This window comes from Pipistrellus kuhlii, unplaced genomic scaffold (assembly GCF_014108245.1).
Source record: "Pipistrellus kuhlii isolate mPipKuh1 unplaced genomic scaffold, mPipKuh1.p scaffold_m20_p_39, whole genome shotgun sequence".
Lineage (NCBI taxonomy): Eukaryota > Metazoa > Chordata > Mammalia > Chiroptera > Vespertilionidae > Pipistrellus > Pipistrellus kuhlii.
This window is the reverse complement of record NW_023425539.1, coordinates 146,446-162,961: the sequence shown is the minus strand read 5'-3', so window position 1 is coordinate 162,961 and position 16,516 is coordinate 146,446. Positions and strand designations below refer to the sequence as shown.

The window sequence follows — 16,516 nt, the reverse complement described above, 5'->3', positions numbered from 1 at the left end:
TTTGTCAGTGACACCAGTCCAGCCAAGAGAGAGTGGGACTACAGATATTTGTGGTGCAAACATTGGAAGTTTATGAATTATTTCCAATGCTCAATACAAGAAGCCTTGGACAATGTTTTAAAATCTTACATATTATTTGTTCTTTCTACATTGAAATTATGTATTGAATATAAATATATATGTATTTTTATATTTTTATATTATTCTCTCTTATTTTACAAAAATTATTATTTTCAAAAATTGTTGTCTTAAAATGATATAAACAAGCAAAGTTTTTTTTTATAAATTGCATTATAATAAAATCTATAACCATGCCACTTTGTTTTGTCATTCATAGATAGTTATTGTTTTACTCTAATGAATTTTCAAATGTTACATCTTTAGAAAAATCCATGAAAAAAAATCTGACTTACTCTAAATTACAGGATTCTAAGCAGGTCATATCTTTGAACTGAATGAAAATGTACAGAACTCTAAGGAATTACTGCATTCATGAAAATACTGGCAAATAATCAGAATAAATTTAAAAATGGGTATTGGACTAAATTAAGTGAATATGATTATTGTTCGTATGACTTTATTTAAAATATTGTTGATTTTCAAATCATTTTGTTTTACAAATATAAGGAAAACTAAAAGCAGACATTCTACATTACTATCAATGACTCAGTAAGAAGGTTATAGGTAATGATAAATAGTGACATTCATTTCACAGTACTCCCAGGAGACAAAGACTTCAAAACCAAAACTTGCAACCAGGAGATTTTTGTTTATTGATAAAGACATTAATTAAAGACTCTCTCCAACATGTTCAAAAGGACTTTACCTTATCAGAGGCCTAACCACAAATGGACATCTGTCTCTGACACCGGCCTCCATCCACCATGGAGACTGAGGACTTTTCAAGGATGAGAAACCGCTGGCCATGGGGGCTGACAGCTAGCCCAAGAAGTCAACAAGGCCTGGATGTTCACAAATTACTGCTGCTCAGACCTTGTTTTTATATCACTTCATTGTTATTGATTGAATATACATCAACTGATTTTATATTGTTATTACCTTCCTATTGTTTCCTACTGGAAACAATATCTGTCTCCCCAGGCCCCTCTCTTATTACATATGAAAGTTGAATTTGAATACCTCCTAATTTTTCCCTCCTACTAGACAATGACATTCTGATGATCAGTTATGATAATGAAATAGTAGAGAGTCTTAATTCATCTAGCCAAACATAGCATAAGTACAAGTGACAGTGAATGATGAAAACATATAATTAGCTTAGTAAACAATTATGATAATACATGTAAAGGGTTTTTCGGTTGGCTGGGATGCTTATTCCCCTCAGTCTAGCACTAGACATTTTCTATTCCTAAATGGCATTACTGCTTTAATACTGTTGCTTTTGTTCCTGGTAATGTAAATGTTATACTAGGTGCAAAATGCCAAAACTTAAGGCAAGCAGCCAAAGGACTCTGCTCATGGTAGCTCAACATTTAAAATTGATACAGAATATTTTTTAACAAGTACATATAGAAACTCATGGCCTCCCATTCACCTGCCTTTTTATTTTGAATAAAAATTCTACCTCAAATGCCATTCAAGTTTATAGTTTTGCCTCATACCCAATGGTCCATTATTCAGCAAGACAAAGCACTAACACTGAACATCAATGTGTATTGATTTTGTACAAAAGGAGGATGTGTGGATGAAAAGCGGCCCCATGCTAACCTGACTAGCTCAGGGAAATCCTGCGTGGAGGCCTTGCAAATTCAGAGACCTTAAGTAACTACAAAGGATGGTCTGAAATGAAAACCCTAACTAAAAGGCGCTCATGGTGGGCAGTCATGTCATAGTCTGGTATCTTCCTTGACAAAGGTCAATCTTTACCTTAACTGAGCCTGTGTACTGCCTTTTTGCATCTATGATAACATAGCTTTGGATTATCAAAGGAATTTTTTTTTTTAATTTTGTACAACTCAAGCACAGGCACCTGCAGAGACCACAAATCCTTTTGTTGTTATTGAGTTCATTGTCAGCTTGAAACTATCCTACATCCACCTAAGGAAAATAAGTATGTACCTATCATTTTACCGTTTATCCAATCACAGAAGTTTCCACACTTTGCTTTCTCCTCTCTCCCTAATCTATCACCCATGGATTTTTTGTAACTCACATAAGTCTGCACTTTGCTTTTAATTTATATCATGAAGCACAAAATTGTCATTCTCCCTTGTGTTCTCTCAACCCATTGAGATTTTTCTCACCCGCATTGTCCACACTTTGGTTCAAATAAACACACAAAATTTTTTCACAGCTTTGAAAGTTTTTCACATTGATAAGAGAAAAGGTTCTTGGCAGGAAAAGTAGAATTTGAGGTGAGGAATATGAAACACATTAGTATCTTAGATCATTTTCTTAGCAGGGGACAGACAGCACATGCTTTATTAATTTTTGTCACCCATGTGATTTCTGACAAAACATCTCAATGTAAGGTGAGACACAGAGTCCTTTTCCTGAGGTGAAGGGTCTGGATATTAGGACATGTAGTATATTCAGAGTGGCTTCGATGTCATGGCAACAGAGATAAGGTCCAGGTCCCACAGCAATGAAGACATGGATCACCGTGATAAGCAGTCCCCATCCTGGTACAATGTGCAGCCCCTGAGAGGCCTCAGCTCCTGACCTGGAGGAGATGGGGACCCAGATTCCTTTGGAAACTGGATGCTAGGAGGGATCTCAGGGGAGTAGCAGGGTGCCTTCTGGAACCTGGGTCACGTTGACTCCCTGGGGTTTTGGAGTTTGGGTCAACTGGGCACCTACACTCACCCTGAGGTCATGCTGCATACTTGTGGGTATATCAGGTATCCGTGCCTCCTGCAGGGGCATGGAGTTGAGGACCCCATCTGTCAGCTCCGGTCTGTTCTCCTCTGCGGAGCTCTGTAAAGACAGTTCCCAGTCACCAGGGGAAAGCCTCAGAGCCCTGTTTTTGTAAGTTCTCTGCCCCTGTGACCCTCCACTCCAGATATGTACACATTGTGATCTGCTGAGACCTCCATTGGCAAAGAAAATGCGTGTCAGCCTGAGGGCTAGGACTCCCATCAGATAAGTGAATCCTCTGGAAGCCCATCTCCAACTACCTGCCCTGCCCTGCCCTGCCCTGGGGTGTGATCACAGCAAGACCTCCAGGTTATCCTCTGCCCTGAATGCTGTTCCTGCCCTGGGGTTCTCCTGTCAGGTCCTCTTCCCACCACATGAATGGGAGGCACGTGGGCTAGTATGAATGGGTCTGACCCAGGCCACCTTCTGTTACCTGACGGGATCTTCTTGAAAACGGCCAGAGGTGTCGGGCACGAGTGTTGAACCGTCTGCAGAGTCTGGAACAACTCTCACTGCGGGGTCTCTGGGTACCAGAGCCCCGATAACTGGGAACACAACACGAGAACATGTTGAACCGTCAACCGTCTCTTGCCAAGTGAGTGGCAGTTGGGCAGTTGCTGGAAAGTGGGTGCCTGGTTACGGGGGTTCCAAGTTCTATTAGGAAGTGACCTCATGTCCTGGGATTACCCCCCCACACACACAACTCACCTCACCTAATAACAACTATAAATAGTCCTGTGGGCTGCTGACTACTCACCCACCTTCTCCATGGAATGCCAATGATGTACACAGTGACACCAACACACACTCCACAGCCCCTAGATTGGTCTGGGTGCAGTCAGGGTCTGATAGTTGAAGAGACAGACCTGGGTCCAAACTCAACTCCTTTTTACCTCTTATTAATACTGGATAAGTCACTGTACCTGTCAGGGCCTCTGTCTCTCCTGCCTGCACAATGGGTTATTGCAACAAGTGCTTCTTAGGGCTGTTCAGACTCATGTGAGGAGTAGCTATAAAGTAGGAGGAGAAATGTCACTTGTCAGTAATGCTTCCAGACTCTTTTTTCTTCCTATTCTGTGTCTGCTTTTCTTCTAATTCCAGCTAAAGTCATTAGATCATGTGTGTGTGTGTGTGCACATGTGTGTGTATGTGCGTGTGTGTGTGTGTGTGTGTGTGTGTGTGTGTGTGTCCCAGAACAAAGCACCCCCTAGTCCCAGGATACTGAGGAATAAGCAATCTGTAAAAATTTGTAAAATTGTACGAGTTTGGAGCCTTGGCCTGGAAGGCCTGAACATTCCTGAACTCTAGACTCCAAATGTCAGGTACATTGGGCAGCACCTGCCACTCTATTGAGGTCAGTTTCCCAACTTTCCCCTGAGGCTGGGTTCAGAACTTCAAACTAGTAAGCCTGAGATCAGGAGCCAGGGGCCCAGCTCCCTCAACCCTGGATGGATTGTGGACAGAGGTGCACCTCTGGGGGTTCCAAATCTGAGCTCCTTTTCAATACTGAGGAAATGGCCATCTTTCTTGGTGACATATATAATCTTGTTGGAAGGAAATAGATTTTGATTTAAAAACAGATATTGGTTAAATATTCCTGCCATTTGTATAGAAGCTTTACTCTGAAGGAGAAGACAATTAGTTGGATGTGGTTAGAAACAAATAAAGTAGCCTCTGTATCTACAGGGTTATTAATGGCTTCCCTTTCTATGATCATTTCAACTGTTTCCAAACTATCAGTGAGAAGGTGAAATACCCTTGGGTCAACCCTATGCTTGGTTTTCTTGGCTTTCTTTTCCTAAATCTATTTCAGTTTCCTGTAATCCTAACAGTGAACAGACTTCTTTACAGGAATTTTCTTGCAAACCATTTTTTTAAAAGATATTTTATTGATTTTGTACAGAGAGGAAAGGAGAGAGATAGAGAGTTAGAAACATCGATGAGAGAGTGTCATCGATCAGCTGCCTCTTGCACACCCCCTACTGGGGATATGCCCGCAACCAAGGTACATGCCCTTGACCGGAATCGAACCCGGGACCCTTCAGTCCCCAAGCCGAAGCTCTATCCATTGAGCCAAACCGGTCTCGGTGCAAACCATTTTTAGTAATTGTGTTACATTTGCTCACAGAAACCTGGAGGTATACTAATTGGCATAAATTGGAAGAGCCAGGATTACAAGTTCTAACAGTTAAATGTCTTTGTGAACCCATCAGGGTCATTGAGAAAATCAGGAACAATTGCTGGTTCCTCTCATGATGAGACAAGCTTTTCTCCAAAGGGAGCTGTTGGAATTTCTATTCTCATTATTTCTTAAGTCAGTAGGAAGTGGTAGTGGAGGGGACTGAAGGGGCAGGAAGAAGGGAGGGGAAAGATGAAGGATATAGTGGGGGAGCTAGAGAAGAGGGAAGATGGGGTGTTGGCATTCATTAGCTTCAAAAGAGTTCAGACATAGTCTCTAAAATTTCTAATTCCACAGCTAAGGGAAGACGTTCCACAGTATGAATTTCGTTTTTATCTCCCATCCCCGCTCATTCTGTATTTTCTCCAAGTCCATCTTTGACCTCAACATTTCTTAGTCATCTTATTTGATACTCCTAATTCTCCCGTCCTTTTCTTTTCATCTCCCATTTTCTCCTGTCCTTTCCCTATTTTCTGTCCTTCTTTCTGGGTTCAGCCCTAAGAAACAGTTCATCCCTTTTGCTCACCATCTTTCCCATCCCTCCTTATATCCTCACATCTCATCTTCATGCCTCCACACCCAATTCTGTCCCACTGGCCACTTTCATGTCTTTTCCCCATCCCATTTCAGCTCATTCTTCCAGTTCCTTGGCTCCAAAAAGAGATCACAGAGCAGATGAGTTCCAGGTGTAGCCATGGGACAGTTTTAGGAGTGATACAGTTGAGGGCTATCACAGTAGAACTGCCAGGACAGGGTAAGTAGCCTTTGAATGGAGATTGGAGAAGAGACACAAATCGGGAATGGATGAGCTGAGGCTGAATGAACACCAAGAAGGGGAAGTTCTCTGGGCTGGAACTGCACTTTTGTATGAATCCTGGAAGTAAATTCAGAAAGAAGCATCACTCCCAGGGACTACATCAAGTATATTTTCTGAACTAGGAGGTTTGGGAGAGAAAAGTAAGACTTTGGAGGAGAAGGTTATGTTGGACATTCTACACTGAAAAGTCTAAGGATTTGGTTGGAGCATAAATGCTTACTCTTTCAAAGGCTTTACCATATATGTGAGGAAGATGACTCAATAAGAGAGAAAAATATGGCAGAGGGTGGAGATGAAGCATACCTTTTTAAAAATATATATTTTAGTGATTTTTTTACAGAGAGGAAGGGAGAGAGATAGAGAGCCAGAAATGTCAATGAGAGAGAAACATTGACCAGCTGCCTCCTGCACACCCCTCATGGGGGATGTGCCTGCAACCAATGTACATGCCCCTGACCGGAATCGAACCCGGGACCCTTCAGTCCGCAGACCGACACTCTACCACTGAGCCAAACCAGTTTCGGCAAAGCATACCTTTTTGACCTGAAGATATGTCATATATGTGTTAATGTAGCTTTTATTTAAAAGGCTATTTCCTCTCCAGGCACTACCTGTCCCCTGGACATCCCATGGGATTTCTATGTTAGTAAAAAGAAGGAACTGATTTTCTTGGAGGTGAAAGGTGAACAGTAGAATAGAATATTCCTTGGCACTGGTTTAAAACAGCTTTCTGCACTCTTTTCTAGAAGGAACCTCGCATTTCCCACAAGAAGACTTCACAGTGATATTCTAGCTGATTAAGGAGTGATTAAGCAAATAATCCTTCCTTGCTGCCCAGAACTACCTGGCTTCCATGGCTTCAACTCTGCCTGGAAAGGAAGCATAGCTAGAAACAAGGTAACAACTTGCCAGGGACACTTGCTTTGCAGATCCTAACCTCATTGTCTTTATAGTATGTATCACTACGTGATCTATCATACATGATCCTTACTTATTTCATTTCTTTTTTTCTCTCTTCCTTATAATGTGAGTTGCATGAGTGTACATACTTTGTCTATTTTGTTCACCAGTGCCCTAGGAGAGTATTTGGGTCATAGAAGCAATTCAATAAATATTTATTGTCTGAATAAATTATGCAGGATTTCTTTGCAGGACAAACACACCACACAAAATTTTTCAACATGAAGATCTATAAATGAATGGTCCATAATCATTTCTCTAGTTACTGACTTCATGGGAAATTTTCCTCAACCCAAAAAGAAAGGCAGAAAAGGAGAGACCCAGTCACCCCTCAGGTCAGCGACCGCCTCCCCACAAGGACCCGCCACAGGGCAGCCTTAACATCAGGGTTCCTGAGGCTGTAGATAAGTGGGTTCAGCATGGGGTTGATAACTGTGTTGAAAATCCCAACCCCTTTATCCTTGTCTGAAGCCTCCTCTGTACCCAGACGCATGTAGTTGAAGATACCAGTTCCATAGAAGAGGCAAACCACAGTGAGATGGGAGCCACATGTGAAGAAGGCCTTCTTCCTGCCCTCCACTGAGCGGATTCGGAGAACTGCAGCTGCCACGTGGGCATAGGAGGTGACAATGAGAGCCATGGGTGTACCTGCCATTATGAAGCCAACAGCAAAGAGCAGCAGCTCATTGAGTTGGGTGTTGGAGCAAGAGAGCGGGAAGAGCTGTGGGAGGTCACAGTAGAAGTGATTGACCTCATTGGGACCACAGAAGTTGAGTGTAGTTAGGGCAAGAGTGTGGATCAGTGCATTGGTGAGGGCACAGGCCCAGGACACAGCCACCAATATCCACTGCACTGAATGGCTCATGCGGGTTCTGTAGGTGAGAGGCCAGCAGATGGCCAGGAATCGGTCATAAGCCATGGCTGTCAACAGGAAGCAGTCCACACCAGCCAACTGATGGAAGAAGAAAAGCTGTGTGAGGCACACTCCATAGGGAACTGCACGCTTGTGGGACAGGAGGCGACTCAACATCGGAGGAACAGTGACAGTGATGCACCCAACGTCCAGCACTGATAGGTTCCCCAGGAAGAAGTACATGGGGGTGTGGAGTTTGGGTTCCACCAAGATGGCAGCCAGGATGCTGAGGTTGCCCCCAACTGTGAGCAGGTAGGCAAAGAAGAAGAGCACAAAGACCACAAACTGCAGCTTCTCTGTTTCAACGAGGCCCAGCAGAATGAACTCAGTAACAGCAGTCCCATTGGTCGCAGCTTCTGGATCCATGAGTTCCTATAAGGGACTGTCCCAGGTATGGAAGCATCAGTCCATCTAATGTATTTTCTCAGCAAAAATGTTTTGAACCACCAATGTTCACAACTCCCTGATAAGTTCCCAGTGCTCCAGCTAATGATTTCACACTCCCCACTACCTCACTCAATGACCTCCCACCACCTCAAAACCTCTATCCTACTCTCAGCTGAGATGCCCCAAACCCCCATCACCTGTCCCTCCCATACTCTATTTTTTAAAATATATTTTATTGATTTATTACAGAGAGGAAAGGAAAGGGATAGAGAGTTAGAAACATCAATGAGAGAGAAACATCTATTTAGCTGCCTCTTGCACACTCCCTACTGGAGTTGTTCCTGAAACCAAGGTACATGCCCTTGACCAGAATCGAACCTGGGATCCTTCAGTCTGCATGCCAACACTCTATCCACTGAGCCAAACCGGTTAGGACTCATACTCTCTTTATTGGAAAGGCCAGAATACTTGGGAAAATACATTAAGATAAAAGCAGACTTTCTTTTTTAATGTATTATAGCAAGATTAAGATGGAATTTTCCCATTTTACTCTGAGGGATTGGTCCAAACCAATAAGCAGATTTCAAAATAAAAATGCAATGATTTTGCCAGTAAAACTAGATGGTATTTTAAAATATAACCTAGTTTCAAGGATTTTAGAAATAGTGAAGACGAAGCAAAGATATGGCAAGAATCAAAGAGACAAACCCCATGATTGTGCACATCATGCATTTTCCTAAGGTGAGAGACATACTCTAAAATATACATTCAAAATCCTTTAGTCAATAAATGTCCAGTGTTGTTGTTGTTAATTAAGCTCTTCCTCTAGACTTTGAATAACAGCTTAATTTTTAAAGATTTGTTTTTATAGTATCTGATTCCTGTCTCAGAAATAAAAATTACAACATAACCTACCTAGAAGTTGCTCTTAGGGGCAACCCTAGGTGATTGCTGCTTGTGGAGGCCACTACTCTCCACTTGTCCTTGCCATGGGCATGATCCATTGACCAATAGCTCTAAGGAGAGGTCCCCATATGAAGCACGCACATAGGTAGATGGAGATAGAGCCAAGTTCTTCAGCTTGTATAATAAGCTCCTGGTCAAAATATATGTATGTGCCTTTACTGCCCATGGAATTAGCAGAGCTAAAGCTTCACTAAGAGTGATGTTATTCCCTGGCAGAGAACACAGTGGCATCAGAGGATGGAATCTGGTGACTCTAAAAAAAGGGAAAATGTGATGAAAGCCTGAGCTCACAGGGATAAAAAGTTGGATGCAGTGAACTCTAAAATAGTCTTAAAATTCTAAGTGCATATACTTGGGAGGGGGGATCATTTTCAGGGTTAATCACCATTTATGAAACTGATAATTGATAAATGCTTTGCAAATTGACAAATCAATAGATGGATAACAGCTCTTTACATATATTATAGAGTAATTAACTACTTTTCATTTTCCCTTTTGGGTCCATTTTAATATAAGCATTAGATTACGACCCTATGATTTTTATTTATTTTTTTAATCTTTTTACTTATGCTGTTTTCTCTACCTACAATGGCTTTCCTTCAACTCCAATGGTCAAGTATATGAAGACTTGACTCAAATACTGGCTATGAATGAATTCTTTGTAAAAAAAAAAAAAAAAAAAAAGTCTCCATCTCAAAAGAGTCTCTCTCCTCCCCCCCCCTCTCCTTTGTCTCCCTGTCTCTAGCTCTCTCCCTATCTCTCTAGATATAGATAAATAGATGATAGATGATAGATAGATAGATAGATAGATAGACAGATAGATAGATAAATCTATCTCAGCTACCACTACACATTATTACTATTTACTTTCTAGCTAAGTCACTTCTCTAAAAAGTATATCTCCCCTACTTCTCTGTAGACTGATTCAGTTTTCCAATAGCAGTCCTTACCACAATATTTTACACATAGTAGGTACTCAATATTTCTTAGGCAAATAAATTATGGTTCCAGTGTTTATAGGATATCAGAGGAGGGCTCTAGAATGAGCTGGAGTTGTTATGGAAGACATTGTGACATATTGAATTTGCACTAGATATCTTAATGCATTAGTCTGATGTAGTGGATGGGGAGGGGCAAGTGTAGGGTGCAAGGCTGCTGCAGGGACTAACCACTGCTTTCCTTAGTTTTAATGGAACAGGCAGGAAATGTAGCAATTCACATACTGATGAGGGTGAAACCTTCTAGACAAGTTAAGTTGTAGTCAGGGATAGAAGAACAACCAAACAGCTGCTGCCAACCCTCAGGTGGCCAGAGGTACAACTTACCTGAAATCAGTGGGATTCTGAGGTGACCTCCAATCAATCATCCAGAGACATCCAGAGGGTCTGACAGGATCACCATGATGCCCTACACGAGGAGCCCTCCTGTATGACCACTCTGGGGGCCTTGTAATGAGCTCCTGGTTCTCCTCGCTGAGCTAAAGCAGCTCCCTACCCTGGACCTCCACCAGCTCCTCCCAGTGATGAAAAGGCTCCACAAGGCCTGCGACTGGAGCGAAGGTGTAGGCTGCCTGAGGAAGTCGTCCTGGGTAGTGAACTCGACTCAGGGAGCCCCTTCACACTGTCCCCTATGAGGAACAGAGAGCAGGTGGCTTCATCCAGGAAAGGGGGGCATGGGCAAAGGGGCCAGAGAGGAACCAGGACCTTTGTGATATCTTCCCAGATCTTTCCCTAAAAACGCCTCCCTTTTTTAGGGGCATCAGTTGCACTATATAGAGTTGGGTTTGAGCTGATGCCAACAGAAGAGCAGAGGAAGGATCCCTGAGAATACTCACCCTGACATGGGTATAGAAGCCAGTGGGTTTCCTTCAGGGAAGAATCTACCAGCTGTGCAGACTCAGTTATCTACTCAGAAAATGGGAGCTACCAGCATATAAAACAAAATGAGGAAAAACAAGCTGACAGCTTTTCTATCCAAGGTCTATTTTCACTGTGTGTTATCCTCTTGGGAGACCTCAGAAATTAGCCCTCGCAGGAAAGAGGGGAGAGCTGGGGAGAGAGACAAGTTGTTTAGTAAACAACTCAAGGCCTTCATAAACAGAGCAACAATGCTTTAGACCTTCTGGTAGTGAGATTTTCTTTAAAAAGACCTTATTTCTGTCCTGGCCTTATGGCAGGGAGTTGGGGCAGATAATATAAATTCCAATTAATGGTGGGTTGCTGAGGCCAACAGGACTTGTCCATGTCCTTAAAGTCACCCAGCAAACTAGAGCTGTCATTGAGACTACATACAGGTTTCCTAAGGGAGGGGTTTTCTTTCCCAGAGGCCAGCCCCAAGCAGGTGCCTTTGATCAGAGAGAAACTCATTCCCAAACTTGCCTTAGCCCCGGGAGGAGGAGGAGGCCCCAGAAGAGAGGCAAGAGGGAGAAGCTTTCTCCAAACCCACTTTCCTAATGAGTTTTCAGGAGTGTGGTGCTTTCCCCTCAGGGCCTTGTTAGTGGGGGCTGCTAGGACTGTGCCTTGGGGCACCTGTAATGGTTCTGGAAGTGGTGATAAAGAGCTATACCTACTAGAAGGACCTCAGGGATGCTGCCTACCAAGATGATTCAATATGATTATCTAGGCCAGGCCCTTGAAAATGGAAAGTCCTGGTGAAGGTCAGAGATTAACAAACAGAAGATGTGTGAGGTGGAGACATGTGTTTTCCAGACCCCTATACTCACCAGTAACTACTCACCCAACACCCCATGTTCCAAGAGAGAGAAGCAGAGAAGCCTGGTGCAGGAAGAAAAGCACTGTAGACAGACCTGCTCCTCTGGTTACTAGTTGTTTGACTGTGTGCAACCTGTTACACCTTTCTGTTTCCTCATCTGTGAAATGAGTATATCTTCTATCACAGGTTATTAGTGAAGATTATTAATGAACTAAGACTCGTTAAACTGCTAGTAGAGGTTCAACAGTACATAACATTTATGAGTGCTTGTTACAGACATGGGAATGTAGAAGAACCTTACATGCCTGGAGTCTGTATCTGTCCTCACAACAATTCTATGAAGTAGATTAGAGCGTTCAGAGCTGATGTTCTGACTCATATCTTGCTTGGCCCTTCTTCTGATTTTTGTCTTGGCTGGGCTGGAGAGTTCTCTACAGGTTTCTGCTCACTGTGAGCTGACAGAGTGTAGCCACTTCCTTGGAATCTTCTAATGGCTTGAACAATAGAGGGCAGGGGTGAGGGGAGGTCTGGGGAGGAGAAGCTCACTAGATCTGAGCACGCGTGGAGCTCAGAGAGTAAAGGACAACTTCAAAATAGGATACAGGATCCAGTGGAAATGCCCCACTGCCTCTTCACCAGGCAACCCTGAGAGGCAATCTATATGCTCTCGTATAATCCAGCTTCTGCTGTCTTCAGCAGGGACCTTGGTAATGACCCTCAGTCAGGGGTACTTCTTCCTTCTCTGTGTCACTCTCTTCATAGCCTCAGTGTTGCTCCCTGGGACCACCTCCCCAATAAATAAACTTGCTCTTGCTCCCTGAGATGACTTCCCATTTAAACTGCACAGCATCTTGTCCTGGGCTCTGCTTGGTGGGAGCCCCAGTCTGACAGTTGGCCATAGGATAGCCCTAGGAAGCACATTCTCCAGCTGCAATTCTGGAACTGGACCATTCACCACTGCTTGGAGAAAGTGGGGCTGGTGTTAATCCCTAGCATAATTGCTCGCTTATGGTAGGTTGGGATGAGGTGCATGTGGAAGATGAAACACTGGATTGTGTATCAGTACTAGCACACTAATTTTATGAGAACCATGGTAATTATAAGAATAGGGGAGTTTTAAGAATAAAGGGTGGTCTTTGTTAACTTTCTTGGAAGTCTTGACGAAACAGAAGGATGGGCCCAGGTCAGCCAGCCAACAATTCAAGGTATGTTGTGAAAGCCAGGATACTTCCATAGCAACATTAATGAGACATGAATCTTCTACAGCCACAAGGCAGACGGTGCTGAAAATCCTTGGAGCCAATCGTAAGGGTGGTAGAGCTATAAGGGATGATGACTATGTAGCATCTCCTATGCTAAACTCAGAGCCCTGATAGGGAAAGAGTGAGACCTGAGTCCTGAATGGGGGTGTTTGAGAAGTTGAACATGAGAATTTGGAACCCTCCAATGCTCCTTACCTTGACTGGTAAAAGTATCTCTGCTCTATTGCTAGAGGAAGTTAACCTCCTTTTGCCTGAAGACCATGAAAAAAAGGTGACTTTTATCCTTCTCAAGATCTTCATCCATTTCTCCATAGTGCCTCCAGAAAAAATAGAGTTAGTTCTAACCATATTCTGAGGGGGGAAATCCCATCTATAATCCAAGAGGAAATAATATTCTAATTGAAAGAATTCCCATGTCTGGCTGTGGCAGGCTGAATAATGGCCACCATATATATCTAGGCCTGAATTCCTGAAATCATCTTTTTATATGGTAAAAAGACTTTGTAGTTTGTTAAAAGTCTTCAGCTGGGGAACTTATCCTACATAATCCAAGAGAGCCCTAAAAGTAATTGCAAGAGTCCTCATAAGAGAGAATTAGAGAGATATTTTATTACAGAAGAGAAAAACACAATATGATGATGGAAACAGAGATTGGAGTGATGTGGCCACAAGCCAAAGAATGCAAGCAGCCACTAGAAGATGGAGGAGACAAAGAATTGATTCTCCCCTGGAGTCTCTAGGAAGAACTTTCCCTGCTGACATTTTGAAGCTGGCCCTGTAGGACTCATTTTGGATTGGCCCCCAGGACCATGAGAGAATAAATTTCTATTGTTTTAATTCACCAACTTTATAGTTATCTGTTAAAGGAGCAATAAGAAACTAATACACTAGCTATTATGTCCTGGCATAAACTGGAAGTTCCTTCAGTTTATAGATGAGCAATATGGGAATTGTAGGAGTAGGTAGAATGTAAGGCTGAATAAGAAGAGTTCATTGACATGGGAGCACTTTTCAGGATTAAGAATTTAACATTCAGGCAGGAATGCCTGGAGCTGGTCCCAATAAACTGCTGAGATGTCTCTTTGAAGTTGGATATTGGTTATAGGGCCTCTGCAAGAACCATTTTGGCAAGCCTACTTGAGGGATCTTGGGACTGTGGCACTGTGTCTTCCTCCAAGTCACTGGATGGGCAGATGTGTTCCTAGCCTATGCTTCAAAGGGTAGGAGCTGGATTATGGGGTCACTTCAAGATCTGCAGTTGGGCCTCCCTCTGAGGACACAGAAGGAGAATGTGTCTTCTGACATGTCCCTGGACAAGCAGGATTATGGGTTCAATTCCAGGTCAGGGCACATACCGAGATTGTGGCTTCAATCCCCAGTGGGGGCATCAATATTTCTCTCTCTCTTCCCTTTCTCCAAAATCATTAAATATATCTTTAGATGAGGATTTAAAAACATTTATTATTATTATTTTTTTTGCACACAGGGATCATGCTCTCCAGAGTTACTAGGGAACATATGACCATACAGCTCCCCATTTGTCCCCTCTCTATCTCAGGGCATCTTAATGTGATAGAAAAAGATGAGCTGCATTTTTAGACTTGTAGAAGCCTAATGAGAGAAATGAAATAATCCTGATCTCTAGGTCTATGGTTTACTAACAGATCAACTATACCTGAACTCGACGTCCTGATGGGGAAATTTGCAGGGATATTTTGGGGAAAACCAGGCTATAACCAACCAAAGAGCCATTTTCTGTGGGATATGAACCTGTAAGCATTCAGGGCTCCCTAGCTTTCACTTCTTCCCAGAAAAGGGAGCACACAGTGACTTAAGTTATAATATGTTGAGGGAACTGACACATTAGTTTGCATATCCATTGCCTATATATGGGCAGGGCTACATTGAAGAAACAATAATTATTATCCCCTACCAAAAATAAATAAATAAATAAATAAATAAATAAATAAATAAATAAATAAATGCTATGCTCAGAAACAGCAGTTCTGAATCTTTTGTCCTAGCTACTGGCCCCAGAGGACTTCTCTGTTAGTCCAAAAAGAGAAAAGAAGGAAGTGACACTGGAGACCTCATCATGTCAGTGACCGCTTCCCTGTGATCACCCGCCAAAGGGCACCCTGCACATCAGGGTTCCGGAGGCTGTAGATGACTGGGTTCAGCATAGGGTTGATGACAGTGTTAAAAATTCCAACAGCTTTATCCTTGTCTGAAAGCTTGGTGGAGCCTAGACGCATGTAGTTAAAGACACCGGAACCATAAAATATGCCCACCACAGTGAGATGGGAGCCACATGTGGAGAAGGCCTTCTTCCTGCCCTCCACTGAGCGGATTCGGAGAACTGCAGCTGCCACGTGGGCATAGGAGGTGACAATGAGAGCCATGGGTGTACCTGCCATTATGAAGCCAACAGCAAAGAGCAGCAGCTCGTTGAGTTGGGTGCTGGAGCAAGAGAGCGGGAAGAGCTGCGGGAGGTCACAGTAGAAGTGATTGATCACATTGGGACCACAGAAGTTGAGCGTGGATATGGCCACAGTGTGGGTCAGTGCATTGGTGAAGGCACAAGCCCAGGACACAGCCACCAGTATCTTCTGGACCATCTGGCTCATGCGGGTGCTGTAGGTGAGGGGCCGGCAGATGGCCAGGAATCGGTCATAGGCCATGGCTGTCAATAGGAAGCAGTCCACACCAACGAGGAGATGGAAGAAGAAAAGTTGTGTGAGGCACGCTCCATAGGGAACTGCACGCTTGTGGGACAAGAGGCGACCCAACATTGAGGGAACAGTGACAGTGATGCACCCAACGTCTAGCACTGATAGGTTCCCCAGGAAGAAGTACATGGGGGTGTGGAGTTTGGGTTCCACCAAGATGGCAGCCAGGATGCTGAGGTTGCCCCCAACTGTGAGCAGGTAGGCAAAGAAGAAGAGCACAAAGACAAGTGGTAGCAGCCCCGGTGTCTCCACCAAGCCCAGCAGGATGAATTCAGTAACAGCTGTTCCATTGGCCCCAGATTTTGGCTGCATTAGTTCCTGCAAGAAAACATCCAAGGAGATAAAGAATCATTCTTGTCTATATATTTATTCAAAAAGATTAAAATAGACTCCTTTCTATGTGTGGAGCCCTTTATGAAGTCTCATCTCTCCAAGGACACACCACGACTATTACCTCTCTCACAGCATTTACCTCAATGGCTTTTCCTCATTCTCGGGTATATGGACAGGTGACATCATCACTCTAAACCTCCCTCTCTGTCTTAGGTGAAAGAATCTATTTGTAGAGATTAGAAAGACAAAACCCTTGGGAAAAATAAATAAGTAGAAAGTGTATTTTTTATTTAAAGATCGCAGAGTAAATCTGGAAATTTCTTCTCAAATCTCATCTCTTCCCAAGACAAACAAAACAAGAATAAAAATATAGATTCTATC

General features: G+C 43.1%; 2 protein-coding genes across 2 annotated transcripts; both read right to left on the bottom strand.

Moving 5' to 3' along the window:
- Window positions 1-7,164: 7,164 nt before the first annotated feature.
- Window positions 7,165-8,112, bottom strand: LOC118702562 (olfactory receptor 3A2). Its single transcript, XM_036408591.1, has one exon. The coding sequence runs from the start codon at window positions 8,110-8,112 to the stop codon at window positions 7,165-7,167; it is 948 nt and encodes a 315-aa protein (XP_036264484.1).
- Window positions 8,113-15,059: 6,947 nt separating this feature from the next.
- Window positions 15,060-16,126, bottom strand: LOC118702549 (olfactory receptor 3A1). Its single transcript, XM_036408577.2, has one exon. The coding sequence runs from the start codon at window positions 16,112-16,114 to the stop codon at window positions 15,167-15,169; it is 948 nt and encodes a 315-aa protein (XP_036264470.1). The 5' UTR covers window positions 16,115-16,126; the 3' UTR covers window positions 15,060-15,166.
- Between the last annotated feature and the right edge of the window lie 390 nt (window positions 16,127-16,516).